Source organism: Lytechinus variegatus, chromosome 2 (genome assembly GCF_018143015.1).
Source record: "Lytechinus variegatus isolate NC3 chromosome 2, Lvar_3.0, whole genome shotgun sequence".
Lineage (NCBI taxonomy): Eukaryota > Metazoa > Echinodermata > Echinoidea > Temnopleuroida > Toxopneustidae > Lytechinus > Lytechinus variegatus.
Window position 1 is genome coordinate 10,430,245 of NC_054741.1, and position 15,644 is coordinate 10,445,888.

The window sequence follows — 15,644 nt, forward strand, 5'->3', positions numbered from 1 at the left end:
GCTTATGAATTATTCATTACATTGCCCGCGCGTATTTTATAAGGTTCATAGTCTAGCTTGCTTGATTCAGAGACTAGTCTATCGGGAATTCGAGTTTTATAAATATATTTAGTATTGGTGCAATTCATGAAAAAAAATTATTTAAAAACTGCTTTAAATAATAATTAATACATATATGTTTGCAGTTTACTGATCAAAAATATTAAAATATGATAAATATAATTAGATGAAATTGTTTAAAAAGGTAAGTAACATTAGACTAGTATGCCTTTCACCTGTCATTCAGATATTGAGGTCACAATGGAAATTGCGTACATGCAACGTGACTTGGATACTGCGTCATGAATTGCACTGCTCTATTGCATAAGTTATCGTGCATTTCGTTGCGGATTTATCTTTCCTTATTGCTTTAGTGTGATTATTTCTTGAAGTTATGAAGATTTGGAGTTCTGAACACGTTTTCCAGTAAGTATAGCATTTAATTATTTGACGTATTTAATTACAAAGAAATACACCATGTATTTTGTTGTTGAAAATTGACTTACAAAATGAGTTTCAAACCGCTTTCTCAGGCTCAGCTCACGTGTGTCGCTTCTTACCGGTACCGCCCCGTATGCAAGCTGTACTATGTAGCCTGCGCCTGGGGCCAGGCGAAGGCCGAGGTTAGCTGGCTAGCTAGCCGCTTGCTAAATTTATGCCCGACGATTCTGGCATCTAACACTGCTCGAACTAAGATCTATCTAGTGTTAGATCTACAAAACGTGTGTCTCTTTTATAGTATGAAATTACAGTTCAAACTGTCTAGATAATTCATAGTCGTTTACTAGTTACCAGACTGCCACTGCCAGACGCAGGACCATACGTTACTACGTACAGTAGGCCTAGGCCTATACTATAGGCTATATAATAATACACTCATTCTATGAACAAGGTTATGATATAACCTTGTTCTCAGTTATATCTCCATGTGTGACAAAATAAGGGTGGCAATGTTTGGCTTATTTTCTCTTTTCCTTTGGGGCAAATGCTTGATTTTTTTACACTGACAGTTTCCATTACAGCTATTCTTCATACAAGTTGGCTCTTATTTAAATTTGATTCTTTAAATTATTTTTTTCTTAATTAAAAATAGAGATCAAAAAATGAAAATTTTCTTGCCATATTACTTTCCACCAAAAGAGGGCGTCCACAAATTATGCCCCAAATTCAAGTTTTTGAGTGCTCTGGTGAATACAAAAATTATTCCCAAGTTACTAATGAAAAATGAATTGCAACTGTATGGAAATTAGACAGTTTGGTCACAAAAGTGATATTTTAATGATTTTTTTAAGTGTGTGCTCAATACAGCATTGGCATGCCATAGTCCTACCTGTAGATTCTCCACAGGCAGGATGGTAGCAGTGAACAAGTGTAATAATATGACTTTCACTCCCCAAAACGCCCCAGGCTAGTACCGGTAGTAGCCTAGGCCTACATATGCGTACTAATAATATAGACAGCTGGCAGCCACCTGTTTCAAGGGGATATTTTAACATTTTAATTTTTTATTTCTCCTCGTACACAGACGGCTCTCGATTGTGCAGCCGTCATTAGGGGGGTTAATGATCATCATCAAAATCCCCTGACGTTACTGTATTTTGTGTGAACCAAACGATAGGGCTGGCCGACGTATTTGACCTAATTTTGTTTTTCGATGCACCAATAATTAATATTGCAAAATCTGCACCGGCGCTCGATGACATCGATCGAATGATTTAAAATTGATAAGATGCAGGCTTAAAGAAATTCCAGTAGGCCTAGTTGCAGTAAACACTGATTTCATGAGATAGTCTGTAAAACAAGGCTTAATTGTCAGTATATCATCGAGGATCTAGATCTAGTACAGTTACATAAACTGAACTTTGTGAAATCTTCATGATCTTGAAATCTACGCTGAAAAATATTCAGACTGAAGATCCCCAACACAGATAAGCGCATGTGGGACAGTGTATAATTATTGCTTCGAATGTCGGGCCCGACGCTCCACCCGAATCCTGTGCTTATTTGCTGATTTCTCAGCAATTACATAATTTCTTCCAAAATTCTTTGGCACATACGTTTTATACAAACAGACACTTCGGTGGTCATTTCATTGGATTCTGTACGAACATATTTTAATATTGTTACCAAAACTAGCATTTACCTTTAATTTAGAGCGAACATCAAGTTCCTCACATGTATAAATAATTCGCTGCTGATTTCAAAACATCGCATGCGTATGGGGATTTTTGCAATTGCCACCCATTAAGATACACATTTACATATTCTCAAAATCTCTTCTTTCTGCACTCTTTCTAATTCCAATCAGCCATCCGTGGGAGACAGTCACTCAGGCTGCGTGGAGGAAGTATCCCAATCCCATGAACCCTAGCGTTATTGGGATTGATGTCCTCGATAGGAAGGTAGATGATAAGGGCCGCCTTCACAGCAGGAGGTTGCTTACAACAGAGTGGGGTCTTCCAGGCTGGGTCAGATCGGTAAGTACAAGAACTAGGAAGCATGTGGCATGTCAGACCTGACAATTTTCCTTGATTCTGATTGGCTGAGAAGCACAGTTCCTATGATAACTGTCAGATTTTACGAGACATGTCAGATTATAATGTCTTTTCATGATACGCTATGAGACATAATATATAGATACAAACTGAATCAACAACTTTGTTGAATTGTTGTCCATGTAAATGCTGTAATACTCTGATTATTCAAAGAAAAAAAATAGTATAAAGTATATATTTCCATATCCATAATTTCCATAAGCATCATACTTCCATGATGACCTCACAAGTACATGTAACTTGTTGCAATTCAGCATTTTTGATACCATATCTCAATAGAACATGAGGTATGGGTATTGCTGGTTCATAGGGCCCGATTATTGGTTGGCTGCATAAATATACATGTACCCAGTAGTACTAAACCACCATATGGCCTTTGCTCCATAACATAAAGGTTTGCAATCATCCCTAAATGCCAATGACCATTCAAGATCATTGTTGCATGCACTCTTTGAAACACTGACCAGAAAACAATCAGATCGGTTCTTTCATATGTGCACTTCGTGACAAATCTTTGTTACGTGATGCTGGTCTTATCAAGTCATATGATTCAAGCATACTTTTTGTCATACCAAATAATGAAGATAAAGATCAACATGTAAATTTGGTGAATTATCACATGGAAAATGTACTAAGAACCATTTTGATTTACTGGTAATTGGAAAACACCTTACTTTCCCGTAACTGTATATCATTTTTAATTGTTTTCGTGCATTTTAGCCAACAGGATCTTGCATTTACTTTTGTTAACATGTATGGGCCATGAGCATCTACTCATGTCTTTCACCCATGTCAGTTGATGTGTATTCTTGTACTATGAATTATAATGGTTGTTTTCTTCTTTCAGTTGGTTGGTCTTGAGCCTACATGCTATGGATCGGAGTATTCCATTGTAGACCCCAAGACGAAAACATTCACTGCCAAGTCTGCCAATGTAAGTCATAATAGCCCAAAGTTATAAGTGGTTTATGCAGATTTCATGCATTAAAAAATGCTCTTAATTAGCACTTTTTTAGAAAGAGTCCGATAATGAATGCATTGTGTACTTTTGTCAGAGGGTGCAAAAATCATTAGCCAGATCAATATTGATGACCCCATTGCTCTGAAGTATTATAGGCCTAGATGTTTATTTTGTTTTATTAATCAGAGATGCCAGTCTTTGGGTTTTTAACTAATTTCTGGAGATGAAAACTATACATTTCAGTCTTTAGTCTTGTATTGTTCAGCCTGTGTGGGGCTTATTCTGCCTTCTTTCAAGCTCAGTGAGTAAACTGACTGGCATCCCTGATTAATTAATTCATTGCTGTAATATAAATAATGAATGTGAATTGAGCACTTCAAATGAGACAAAATATGCATTCCGGGGGGGGGGGGGGGATTACACTGGGGCTCAGGGCAATTTCGCTCCTCAAATGCTCAAAAGAGCTCAAAAAATCCTTGTTCACTGCAGTGTTTAAGCTTATCCCATGTAGCATATTTAAGAAGAAAGTTGTGAAAAGTAGCTACATAAAATATATATATATATATTTTTTTTTTTGCCTAGTGCATTCATTATTTGACATTTTTTATTGAGTGCGTTTGATGCATGAAATCAGCATAAACCTTGGTTTCAGACAATAGATTCAAAACAATCATCGATTTAAGCCAATGTGTTGATCCTGTTTTAGAAATGATCATCACATTTGATGTTAATAATAGTATTCATGGTTTGTCACTGATTTTATGGTTTTCTTTCTTTCTTTTTATTTTATTTATTTATTTGTATTTTATTTTTTATATTTTTAGGGGGGTATATTTTGTGATTATGATCAATTTTTGCAGTATGTTTATCAAGTGAATGTATGTAATTCATTTATGAACATAGTCCACATCCTGCCACACACCTGTATTTATGTGCAAATATTATTTTATAGTATAACAGGGTAAGATTTACGTTAGTAGAAACTTAGTACCAATAAAAGTTTGAAGACCAGATACAGGTTTCTAGTTGCTGTATTTCTTTAGCCTTGACTTTTGTAATCATTCAATATTTGGTTATAATATATGCAGACACAAATTCTAAGATCTTCTTTATATGATTGAATTGATCGTTATAAATTTTGCACTTGGATATTGTGTGTGAAGAAACTGCTAGATTGATTGATAGAGTAGAAAAGAAACTTCAAAAAAGTATTTACTCCCCTCCCCCTCTGTTCTTTGGTATGGAGCCGTGATGTTTTTCCCCTTACTTGGTCCCATGAGTTACCAACTGGTTCCTTCAACTTATAATAACTTGTTCCCATGAGTTACTCTCTTGTTCTCTCGACTTAAAAAAACCGTTCCTCGAATTTATAAGTTCAGGGAACAAGCTAGAAGTCAAGGGAATGAGTTATAAATTGAGGGAACAAGTTGGTAATTCATAACGAGTTAAAAGAAAAACTATCATGTCACCTTTAGACTGCATACCTAAGAAGGCTTACTCCATGGTGGTAACTGGTAATTAGTGTTAGGCATTCATCTATTGACAAAATTTTTTGACTTTTTGCAAGTGTTCTTGATGTTCTTGATACTCATAGCCTACAAGTTACTCTCTTGTTTTCTTGACATATATACAAGTCATTTCTTGAACTTACGAGTCAATGGAACAAGTTATAATTTGAGGAATGAGTATACATGTACATGTACCTGTAAGTTATTAAAAAAGGGAAATGGTATGATTTGAGGGAACAAGTTAGTAACTCATATTAAGTCCAAAAGAAATACTAACAAGTCACCTTAGGGGATGTGTACTTCCAAAGGCTTACTCCATGATGACAATTAGTGTGAGGCATTCATGTACGATATTGACCCCCAAAAAATTAGGCTTATTTGCAGGTGTTCAGTGTACTCATTTTAGATATACTTCAGTTATCTTCTGGAAGTCACCGCACAATGTTGTATTAAGTTCATCATTTTGATATCTTTTGAATTTCAGATTTCATTGCAAAGCTATGTTTCTATTGATGAGAAGCTAGTTTACAAGCCACATCCTACCATTGAGAATGCGTGAGTATACTTCCTAACTTCAGACCTTGAAATGACTCATTGTAAAACAGAACAGTCCATTTTTTTTTTAAGAGAGAACTTGGATTTGATGAAATATGGGGAGAAAATGGATTTTCTCATCTTCTTGTGAAACAAAAGTTCCTCCATGAACACGTGAGATTACCATTCTTTTAACATTTTGTGGTTCATTCAAGTGGATCCTTGTTGTCAAATATGTAAGAATCAGAATATTATGAATTGTTCAAAGAATAAAAAAAAATGGTGACATCATTGACTCTCATATTTGCATATCACTGAGTTTTGTGAAAAATAAAGTGAAAGTTGAAATTGTCCTAAAGTTCTTGATTTAAAATCTGATTCTGATCAAATTTTCAGTGTTGTACTTGTTTCCTTTTCTCTATTGATTCAAATCAACCTTTTTTTCTGGGGTTGATTGGACATTTATAAGGAAGTCTTCCTACAACAGGCTGTTGTAGAATCTTATACAAACTTTGTGTAGCAATATACCTTCCTGATATTCAACCGAAGTGCATTGATTATTACTATATATAGGACACTATTAACCCAGGAGGCTACGGTTACAGTAAAAGGATTAGGATTGGCTGGGCAGCTGGAGAAGATGGTTACCAGTACTATCTCATCAAACGCAAACAAGGTATGAGAGTCATTTGAATTTCTACTGTCTTTCCCTTCAATATCCCTTGTAGCACACAAGGGCCTTATTCATGAATACCTATGATTGTTGTAACTTTGCCATTATTACAATGACTGGAGAAAATCTGATAAAGAATTACTCCTGAGCCCTGTTATGGAATTTACCATAACCATACACTGTATGTTCGTTATTGAACTGGACCTTGTAACATCACTACTCCAAAACTTTTGAAAAAGTACAAACATGATTTTTTTTTCTTTAATGCATGTTAATATTGAAAAATGAAACAACTTAAAACTGAAAGGAAATTGTATACTACAAAACTACTATATCGATCAGTATAAGGACATAAGATTTCCTGCTTTCAAAATGTTAGGATTTACAGATGTATTTTTTGAATCACTTGCTTTCAATAGGATATTTTTCCCAATAACATATTTGCTTACTTTAGCTGGTTACTTTTTGGAATTCAATTAACAATTCTGTTATTTTTTTTTTGAAAACCTGGATATCAAAGATATTGAGATTAAGCCACTAGTGTTCAGACATTTTTGGTCATAGAAATATTAGGTCTTCCAAAAGAGAAATGTGAATGACTGCAAAGTGTGCATTTTAAAGGGAGACTGCTGAGCTGTGTACTTATTAATAGACTGAATGCAAATTAAGCAACATAGATGTCAATTTTAATCCTGCAATGAGCCATTTTCAGAATGAATATGTAATTCATACACTCCAAGGTTGACTTTTACATCCTTGATCAAATTCACTCACCTGTGATAAGTTTTTGGTGGGCTTGAAAAGAGTGAAAATCAGTGCCATTAAACCATCGCTCAAAGATAGCCTTGTCTTGTGTTTGCGTCGATAGTTGGGAATTTTATTCAATGCAATCTCCACTGAATTTTGTTTACGTGGTTTTCTTGTAATCGTTTCTCCCTCATCGTGTTTTACAGGGTCGGGAAGCGATGGAATGGGTCATTGGTACTATCAACAGGGAGATGACTGAGCTGGCATCCACAGCCAAGAAAGGTATCGAAGATCTAACCAGTGGTATAGAGACCATAGATTTTGATTGACAAAGGCTTGATTCCTGATGTAGCTAGTATTATTTATGAGTCTAACGTCTGTTTTAACAGACAGTCACAAGTCCACCAGTGGATAGAGAGGGTGCTAGTTGCTTGGACTTGCCCCAATATATTTTGCTTCTTCAGCCTTAAACCAAAAGGATATTATCTTTGTGTGTGTTTGATAGTGTGAAACCCTTTTGGTATAAGGCTGGAAAAATTGTCTTCCATTATTATGAAGATAAGACATAGTTATATTGCAGTGTTGTTAACTGCTGTTCGATCAGTACTGTACTTAGCTTAAGGAACCATTACGAAGCAGTGGTATTTGAAAGTGACAAGCCATTGGATAACAGATAGAGAATGGGAGCTCCTGCATAGAGACTCTTCAAGTCATGAGTTGATTGCAGTCTATAGACCTTGTGCATATGATGTAATCATGTTGTAGCGCCCTCCCTCAGAGGATATAAGAATATGCATAAATTTATTTGTCAGAGATGTGCCAGCTGCAAATCACCAATGCATGCAATGCAATGGCTTCATTCTCTAAGATGGCAGGGCATTGACATCAATGCATAAAGACTATTGCTTTGTAAGTGGACCAAGCTTCTAATCGACCTACGTATAATTATCTCATTCTTTCTTCCACTGTCTGTCTGTATATGTAGAGAGTGTTAGTGGGAATAAGGTGACTTATGTCTGACAGAGCAATATCTCCTAGCTTTGTATTTAAGGATAGAAAATCTGTTTCTTTGACAGTCATGAAGCTCTGGCCTTAGACATTGCCCTATGACAATATCATTTTCAAAATGCAGACAAAGTCTGTGTCAACTTCTGAACATCAAACAGCATAATGGTAGCTATTGTATCTCTAAGATACGTGGTTATGTTGTGTAACTAGGGATATGAAAGGATCATTTATTTCTATGACAGAATGTACAAAAGGGGTCACGGAAATGCTAGTGGCTACTGCGCAAATCTCACTTTTTCCTTTGGTGTAGAGACACAGAATGAATGCAAGTTAAGATGCCTCTTGCATTGTTCGATGAAGAAACCTTTTTGTCATTTCCCTAATCCCAAACCTGATTGATCTGAGTGGTATATTGCTGTTATACCACTGTAATACAGGTAATGGGATTGATATTGGCAGCCATTTTAACTGTACTATAAAGTGAGAATGAGAAAAAATGTGCAAGGGAGACAAGAAATTGACCTCTGGGGAATATTTCATGAACAGTTATTTTGATGGACTTGTTAAAAGCTACCAAAATCGGATTGTCTCAGAGCACATTTGTAAGTAAAAACCAGACTGTTTGCATCATGAAACACTCCCTTGTTGACAGGTGGCCTTAATAGAAAGGTTTCTTTAGTAGCACATGCTGTAATAAAGAAGCACATTCAAGAGGGAAACTGATAAATGCAATTGTGATGAAAGCAAGTATAGCTGTAATTATCACCAAAGCAAATATAGATGTCGGTATTCAGTTCTAGTTGGTACATGTGCCATGGTCTGGAAGAAAACTACACCTGTAAGCTTGCCATTTTAACTGTCTAAAAGCATAGTACAAGTTTCAGTTTACTGGGTTCATGCTGCCTTTTAAGAGTATTGTAGTGAGTTAACAAACGTAGGTGGTATAGTCGATTTGAGAACTTTTGGATGGAATGTTTTATGAAGTTCTATCAAAAGAATGTAGTAGCTGTTAACAAAGGAATGAAGCTTATTAAGAAAGATATGGTGGGATATGTATTATTCAATTGGTAAAATGAAGAGATTAACCTGTCAGCCCAAAGTAAAGACTCGTTGATTTGCTTGTTTAGTATTGGACTGCTACGTAAATACATCACAACAGTCTGCTTTGTGTTCATGGCATACAAAGTTATTGGCATACCGGTAGATCAGTGCAATATACAGCATTATTCACAAGTACCTATTACCAATGTCACTGCCTTTCCAATATCCTGTTGAAAGACATTATTTTAGGAAATTCCATGTCATCACAAACAGGTGATATGTGAGGCATTGTTAGTAAAGTTTTGGCAAGCTCAGTGTCTTACATAATTGCTTCACTTCACTGATTTGGTATGCCATGAACACAAATCAGACTAAAAATGCATCAAGCAGTGAACATGCAAATCAAATGTCTCTATTTGGTGGACTTGTGATGGATGTTCATACTACATGTACATATATACAGATAGAGAATTATATTTATTTGTGGTAAAAAAAAAATTAAAAAGGACCAAAAAAGGACAAAATATGTAAAAACATAAAAACAGAGATAGATGAAGGGTGAATTGGTATTATTTTAAAGTGTGTGGTTGATTGCTTAATTCTGGAACAATTTTTAGCCCTGTTAATCTTTTATTGATGTGGTAAATTGAGGGTGTAGCTTGCAAATCTAGTTTGAGAGATTCATTTGGCCTTTAATATCAAACCTGCTTCTTTGTGAATTTTTAATGACTAATGAAATTAAATGAATGGTCATTAAATGTATGTGCGTTGCATGATGTACATGTATAACAGCATATCACTGGGTGTTAAAAAGCTGTATCTCAATAATTTGAGTCCTGAGAGCTATGACACGAGTACCAATTCTCTTTTGCCTGCATGTAGAATCTTCTCTCTTTACATGAATTAGGAAACTGTTTTCAGACAATACATGTATATGGATTTGCCATGATTTCCATATTTTTACTGCATTTTCTAAGCTGTTCTAATTTTTTTAATTCGAGATAACATCGTTTTTACATCCCAGCAATGATATGCTTTATCAATTTTTATTATATACTCTTAGAAAAGTGATGATTTTTTTTTAATCATGTCATTATGTCATCCATACAATCCAGGAAAACATGTCTTTTTATCCCCCCCCCCCTCCTCAAAAAAAAAAGAAATAGGGACCTGTAATGTTGATGTGCCTTTATTTCTGAAATTGGGTGTGATGTGGGGATAAAAATTCATAATGCAAATATGCAATCTTAGTTCTACTGCTATCTTGTGACATGTGTTTACTTCCATTGCATTTTAATGAATTTATTCTTGTAGTTTGGATTATGTCATTTTTGCAAGTTCACTCAAAAAAAGTGTGTGATTTTTTTTTTTGAAGGAAGCTGAAGCATCTTGGCAATAAAAATTTATAGTATAAAAAAATGTAATGTAGTCTAATTTTCTTTTTCTTTTTTTTTTCTTCACAAACGTGTGAATCTATCTAGGTTTACTTAAAAAAATATTAGAAGTGACAAGAACATTCCAGCAAAGCTGTTTTGTGAGGTGTATATTAGAATGTATACAATTAATGTTGTGATTATATATATTTTTAAAGCTTTTGTCCTGTTAACACGTGTCAAAGGTGGAGGGAAATTTTATTGTGTCTCTAATGAGACAAATGGGGAAAAGAAATATCTTATCCAATGCTATTAAACTGATTTACTACCACTTCCTCTTTTCCAATATTTCCATTAATTGTATGAAAATATGAAGAATAGAGAAATAGTCAACAAATTTAAGTATCATGGCAATATCGTTGAACAACATAACATACTGTATATCAAAACAATTGTGTTATTGTTATAACCACAATAGTAATAGATCTACTCAGTTCTTCAACTCACTACACATGTTTCCTTCATTATAAATTTGAAATTGGTCAGATAGATTTTATATTGAATAGAAATTGAAATTAGTTCTTTTATTATTCGCCTATTGATTCCTCTTTCAATGCACGGGACAGTACATGTATGAAATTTGTCTGCCATCACTAATATTGACAATTATATTTCAAATTTGCTAAACCCATCAAGAAGTTACAATATCTTCCAGTCTAGATTTATACGTTTGAAGAAATAATGGCAATTTATCGATATTTTTCACATGAATGTAACTGTAGTGTTAGTTTTAAATGCTTATGTTTGTGCTAGCTTTTTCCAATGCAAATTTCTTTAACTTCAGATTAGATGAATTAAGTTGATAAATTATATATCAGTAATATTTCAGAGTATTGAATCCAAAGCATTTTATTGTTCTTTGCCAATATTCAGTAAAGTGAGATTTAAAGGGGAAGTTCACCCTGAAGAAATTCTTTGTTGTAAAAATAGCAGAAGAAATAATAAAAATATTGGTGAAGGTTTGAAGAAAATCTGTTAAAGAGTAAGAAAGTTATTAGAGTTCAAAGTTTTGGATTTTTGACGTCATAAACGAGCAGCTGCCCCATGTGTTATGTAATATAAAATGCATGAATTTCAAATTTTGTATGGTTCCTGATGACTTAATTTTGTTTTCTATTCATGATTGGGTGTGAAATGATTTTGTCTATTGATATACAAAAGGTACAGTGAAAACCATTTTCAATTTTCTGAGAAAATGACATTTCATTGATTTTTTACCATTCGCTATACAGGAATGCTGCTCGCATATGACGTCACAAATCAAATAATTGAAATTCTAATAACTTTAATTATTTGATGAATTTTTCTCAAACCTTCGGCAATATTTTTTATTTTTTCTGCTATTTTTACAATAAACTTTGTCAGGGTGAACTTAGCCTTTAAATATGTAGGCATTTAGATTTTTTTTAAATAAGAAATGAAAATTTATCTTGGCTTTAATTCAAGCTTGAAATTGAATGGTATCTATTTGATTCTCAGGAATTGTAAATATGTGTGAGATGCACATGGTTGTGATTTGTTGAGGTTAAAATGTTTCTGTTTGATGTTTAATTGATCTGAATCATGACAAGCTTTTGCTTTGTAAATCATTAACGCAATTATGTACTGTTATATTGTATGTATAACACAATTTTCTCCTTATTGATTTACCTTGCCGTTTATTTCATAGTTGATTTGCTCATTTTACTTAAAAGGTAGGAAGTTGGGGAGGTTGTGTTATAACAAAAATCTATCAATGCAATGTGTAGAGGAAACAGCTGCTGGTATGGTTGACCTATAGATTACCAGATGTTAATAAACTTTATACATATCATTTTTTGTTATTGTTTACCTATAAATGTAAACATCGAAAATATATGCAATTATTTATTGTGAAATATAGTCCCACAAATTCGAACGAATATCTTTTTTTGATGAATTTTGTGTAGAATTATGGTGTATTCATGGAATAAAGACTTACATATGTTGTGAGTATAAGTTTTAGTCAAAGTCTAGTATGATTTCATATTTTGGTTGAAATACAAAATTATTTTTGTGTGAAGTTATGAAAATTATGGGCTCTTGGGTATGTATATCTGATACATGAATCTGTATAATTCTGCAAAGATTGCAAATTTGTAATTGTACTATTTTAACCTTCATTCGAAAGAAAAACCGTTGTAAAATTTGCAATTAAAAATTGAACTTAATTTTAGAACATATGCGGAATGTGACCGTGATTTGTGTTTTCTCGTCTGAGTTTTTCACAGCCAGTTTCGAGATTGAAACTATTTGTCTTCAGGGTAGTGCCAGGGTATGTCAATGAGCGGGGGGGGGGGGGGAATCTTAGTTGACTTTTTCTTTCTCTCTCTCTCTCTCTCTTGAATAATAGGAGTACTACAGACTTTAATAACCCAGAACCCTCTCTCTGTTGCTTTCTTTTTTCCCCTACCCCTTTGAATGAAAACATGTATGTATAATATATTTTATTTTTTGGTATATGAGATCTTGTGCATGAAAATTTAGTTTAACAGTTTTTCGATTATCAAGGACTATAAAGAAGTTGGCCTATTTAGTATGTTGATTAAAATAGCTAACACTAAAACAGGTGACTAAATCTGATAACATTGATCAGATTCAAATTTTAACCAAAAAATGACGAAATCATCTTCAGGACACTAAAATGTTCTGGTGATAGTCCATTGTTAATTGAAATAATCACATTATTGAATCTTTACCAAAACTTTTAGATAAGATTTATTTTGCTGGTGAATAAACAATTTTTTTCAAGAACATAGTACTATACCTCATTCATTTGAAATTAACTTTTGGGTAGATAATGTTTGACTTTGCCAAATGCTGTCAACACCAACCCTCCGACCATTTCTTTTGTATTTTGCGATTACTCCACCCAATTAAATTACACCAAAGCTTTTAATTTCTTTCAAATTAATGTTTAACCTTTTCAAATGAACCGCGTAGCGAGGATTTAATTTTGGAGGGGGCGGTATAAGTGCACGCGAAGCTGGCCAACCAACACCTTACTGAGCGCGCTCCCTGGGGGAGGCGCAAAGTTTTCATTATCTCATCAATTCAAATCAAAAGAAGACATCAATTGCGTCTACTATATCAGCCCGAATTCAATATAGTTGCTGTGATTTAAAAATAAATTATGAACGCCCCAAATGGGAAAAGATTTAGGGAATTCGAAATGATTCCTCTTCCCACGCGAAGCGCGAAACAAAGTATTTTATAAATTTTGAGGACAGAAAAGGTCATGCACGGAGTGGTACAAAATGCCTATCTTGGTCAGATAAGATTTGATAGAAAAAAAATTGCCATATTAATTATCGCAAAACGGGATAGGTCGATAGGTATGAGCTAGAGAAACGATATTCTTTCCCGCGAATGGCGTTGAAGATCAGAAATTTCTCTGAAATCTTAACCTGTTCTTATTCATTTCTAAATTTCATTTTTCTTAGATTATTCAACTCGATTTACGAAGAAAAAAATAGCTAAAAATGGGAAAGAGATGATGCACGGAGAGAAATCTCCCCTTTCCCATATACTGTGGTTTGTTTTTATCGTTATGCGCTTCCATAATGATTAAGAAATTTGAGTGATATTCAAATTTCAAATTAATGGCGCAATAAAAAAACACATGAGATGGATATGCCGCGATATGGGATAAAGTTCCATCGTATATTGAATATAGCACAGCAGGGGTTTTATGAATGCCTCTTTTAGCAGTTATACTTGCTATACAAAGCGAAAAAAATAACGTGATATGGTATCAGGGAGTGGCCGTAGTGTTTACCCGCATCGACAAGAAGAGAGGAAATTTTGTGTTAATGTAATTTTATAAAAATACAATTCATGCTTTATAACAATGAATATTAATTTCTGGAAAGAAATACACGAGTCCCGATAGCCGAATAAAAAATAACGGAATAAAAAAATTGTGTGGGAAACAAAGGGGAAATGCAATTTTAACCTTTTTATGAAGAGAGAGAAAAAAGGCTCGTTAAGATTTTTATTCTTTAAAAAAAAGTATGAAGGATGAACATTTAAGCCATTGTTCCCTTTTCTTCATTTGCTTTTCTTTTTCTCTCTTTTCCCCTTTACCTTTTTTGGGGGGAACCGCCTCCACCCCTCCCCCCTGTTTAAAATGAAAATTATGATCCCCGATGCCAATATAAAAAAGATCCCGAACGTTTCAGAATAGAGACACAGATCTATGTGATTATGTGAGGAAGCGGGAGACCGAACTTCACCAAGTTAATGCACTTACACGTTATAAAAACTAGTGTATATGCATTTTTAACTCAACTTCAATGGACTAACAAAAAATTGTCAAAATACGTTGGTTAGAATCTTCAAAAAAAATTTATTAATAGGCCTATTGATCATTTTAGTCCGGGTCGAACATTTTCCAAGAGAGAGGTTCTTTAAGTGTATGAGACACGGGAGCACTTCGACTACCCCAAATTAGTTTGATATATGAGTTTGATTTATTTATTTACCAACAATATTCACATGTTTACAGGTTTTAAAACAAATTGAATAAAAGTTATACATACATGCATGAAATATACAATGGTAAATGGGACCAGGGGTCCGTTTCATAAAACTTGTTATAACAAATTGACAATAACAGTTATAGGGTACTGAAATCCTTCAGTCTGATAGTTAATTTGTTATAAAAAAAAAACATCTTGCATTTGTTTTTATGACAAGACTTTATGACACGGGACCCAGAAAGCACAAGTGCTTGTCGAGACTGGCCCCACATATTACACATGCAATTTTTTTTTAGAACAAACACAATACAAAAATTAAATGACAACATACTCGATCCTTGTAAAGGGTTGTCAGTAACATTTAAAAAAAGATCTTAACTGCAGTAATTATATACTGTACAGTACATGTAGGTAGTGTGAATTCATGATAAAATTTTCTTTTAGAGAATTCATAAGACTTTTTCTGGATCTCTTCAATTTGATTCCAAGTGGAACTTTATTACAGAAATCACTACCAAAAAAGAAAGCGAAAATTGACCTTGAATTGTTTAAGTCTTGGAAGATTTACTTTATGGTCTTTCTTTTGTTTTGTAGGATAACTGTGCTCAATTAGGTTACAATAATGTGCTTAGGAGTAAGGTAAGTT

General features: G+C 34.0%; 1 protein-coding gene across 1 annotated transcript; it reads left to right on the plus strand.

Moving 5' to 3' along the window:
• The first annotated feature begins 325 nt into the window (after nt 1-325).
• LOC121407284 (PRELI domain containing protein 3B-like) lies at nt 326-10,212 on the plus strand. The gene is made up of 6 exons (XM_041598265.1): nt 326-465; nt 2,348-2,516; nt 3,442-3,528; nt 5,548-5,618; nt 6,171-6,273; nt 7,224-10,212. The coding sequence occupies exons 1-6, from the start codon at nt 434-436 to the stop codon at nt 7,344-7,346; spliced, it is 585 nt and encodes a 194-aa protein (XP_041454199.1). The 5' UTR covers nt 326-433; the 3' UTR covers nt 7,347-10,212.
• Nucleotides 10,213-15,644: the final 5,432 nt, after the last annotated feature.

Coding starts and splice junctions, on each gene's coding strand:
- LOC121407284 (XM_041598265.1), top strand. CDS start 434: ATGAAGATTTGGAGTTCTGAACACGTTTTCCA. Junction 466..2,347: donor AGTTCTGAACACGTTTTCCA/GTAAGTATAGCA, acceptor AATTCCAATCAG/CCATCCGTGGGAGACAGTCA. Junction 3,529..5,547: donor TCACTGCCAAGTCTGCCAAT/GTAAGTCATAAT, acceptor TTTGAATTTCAG/ATTTCATTGCAAAGCTATGT.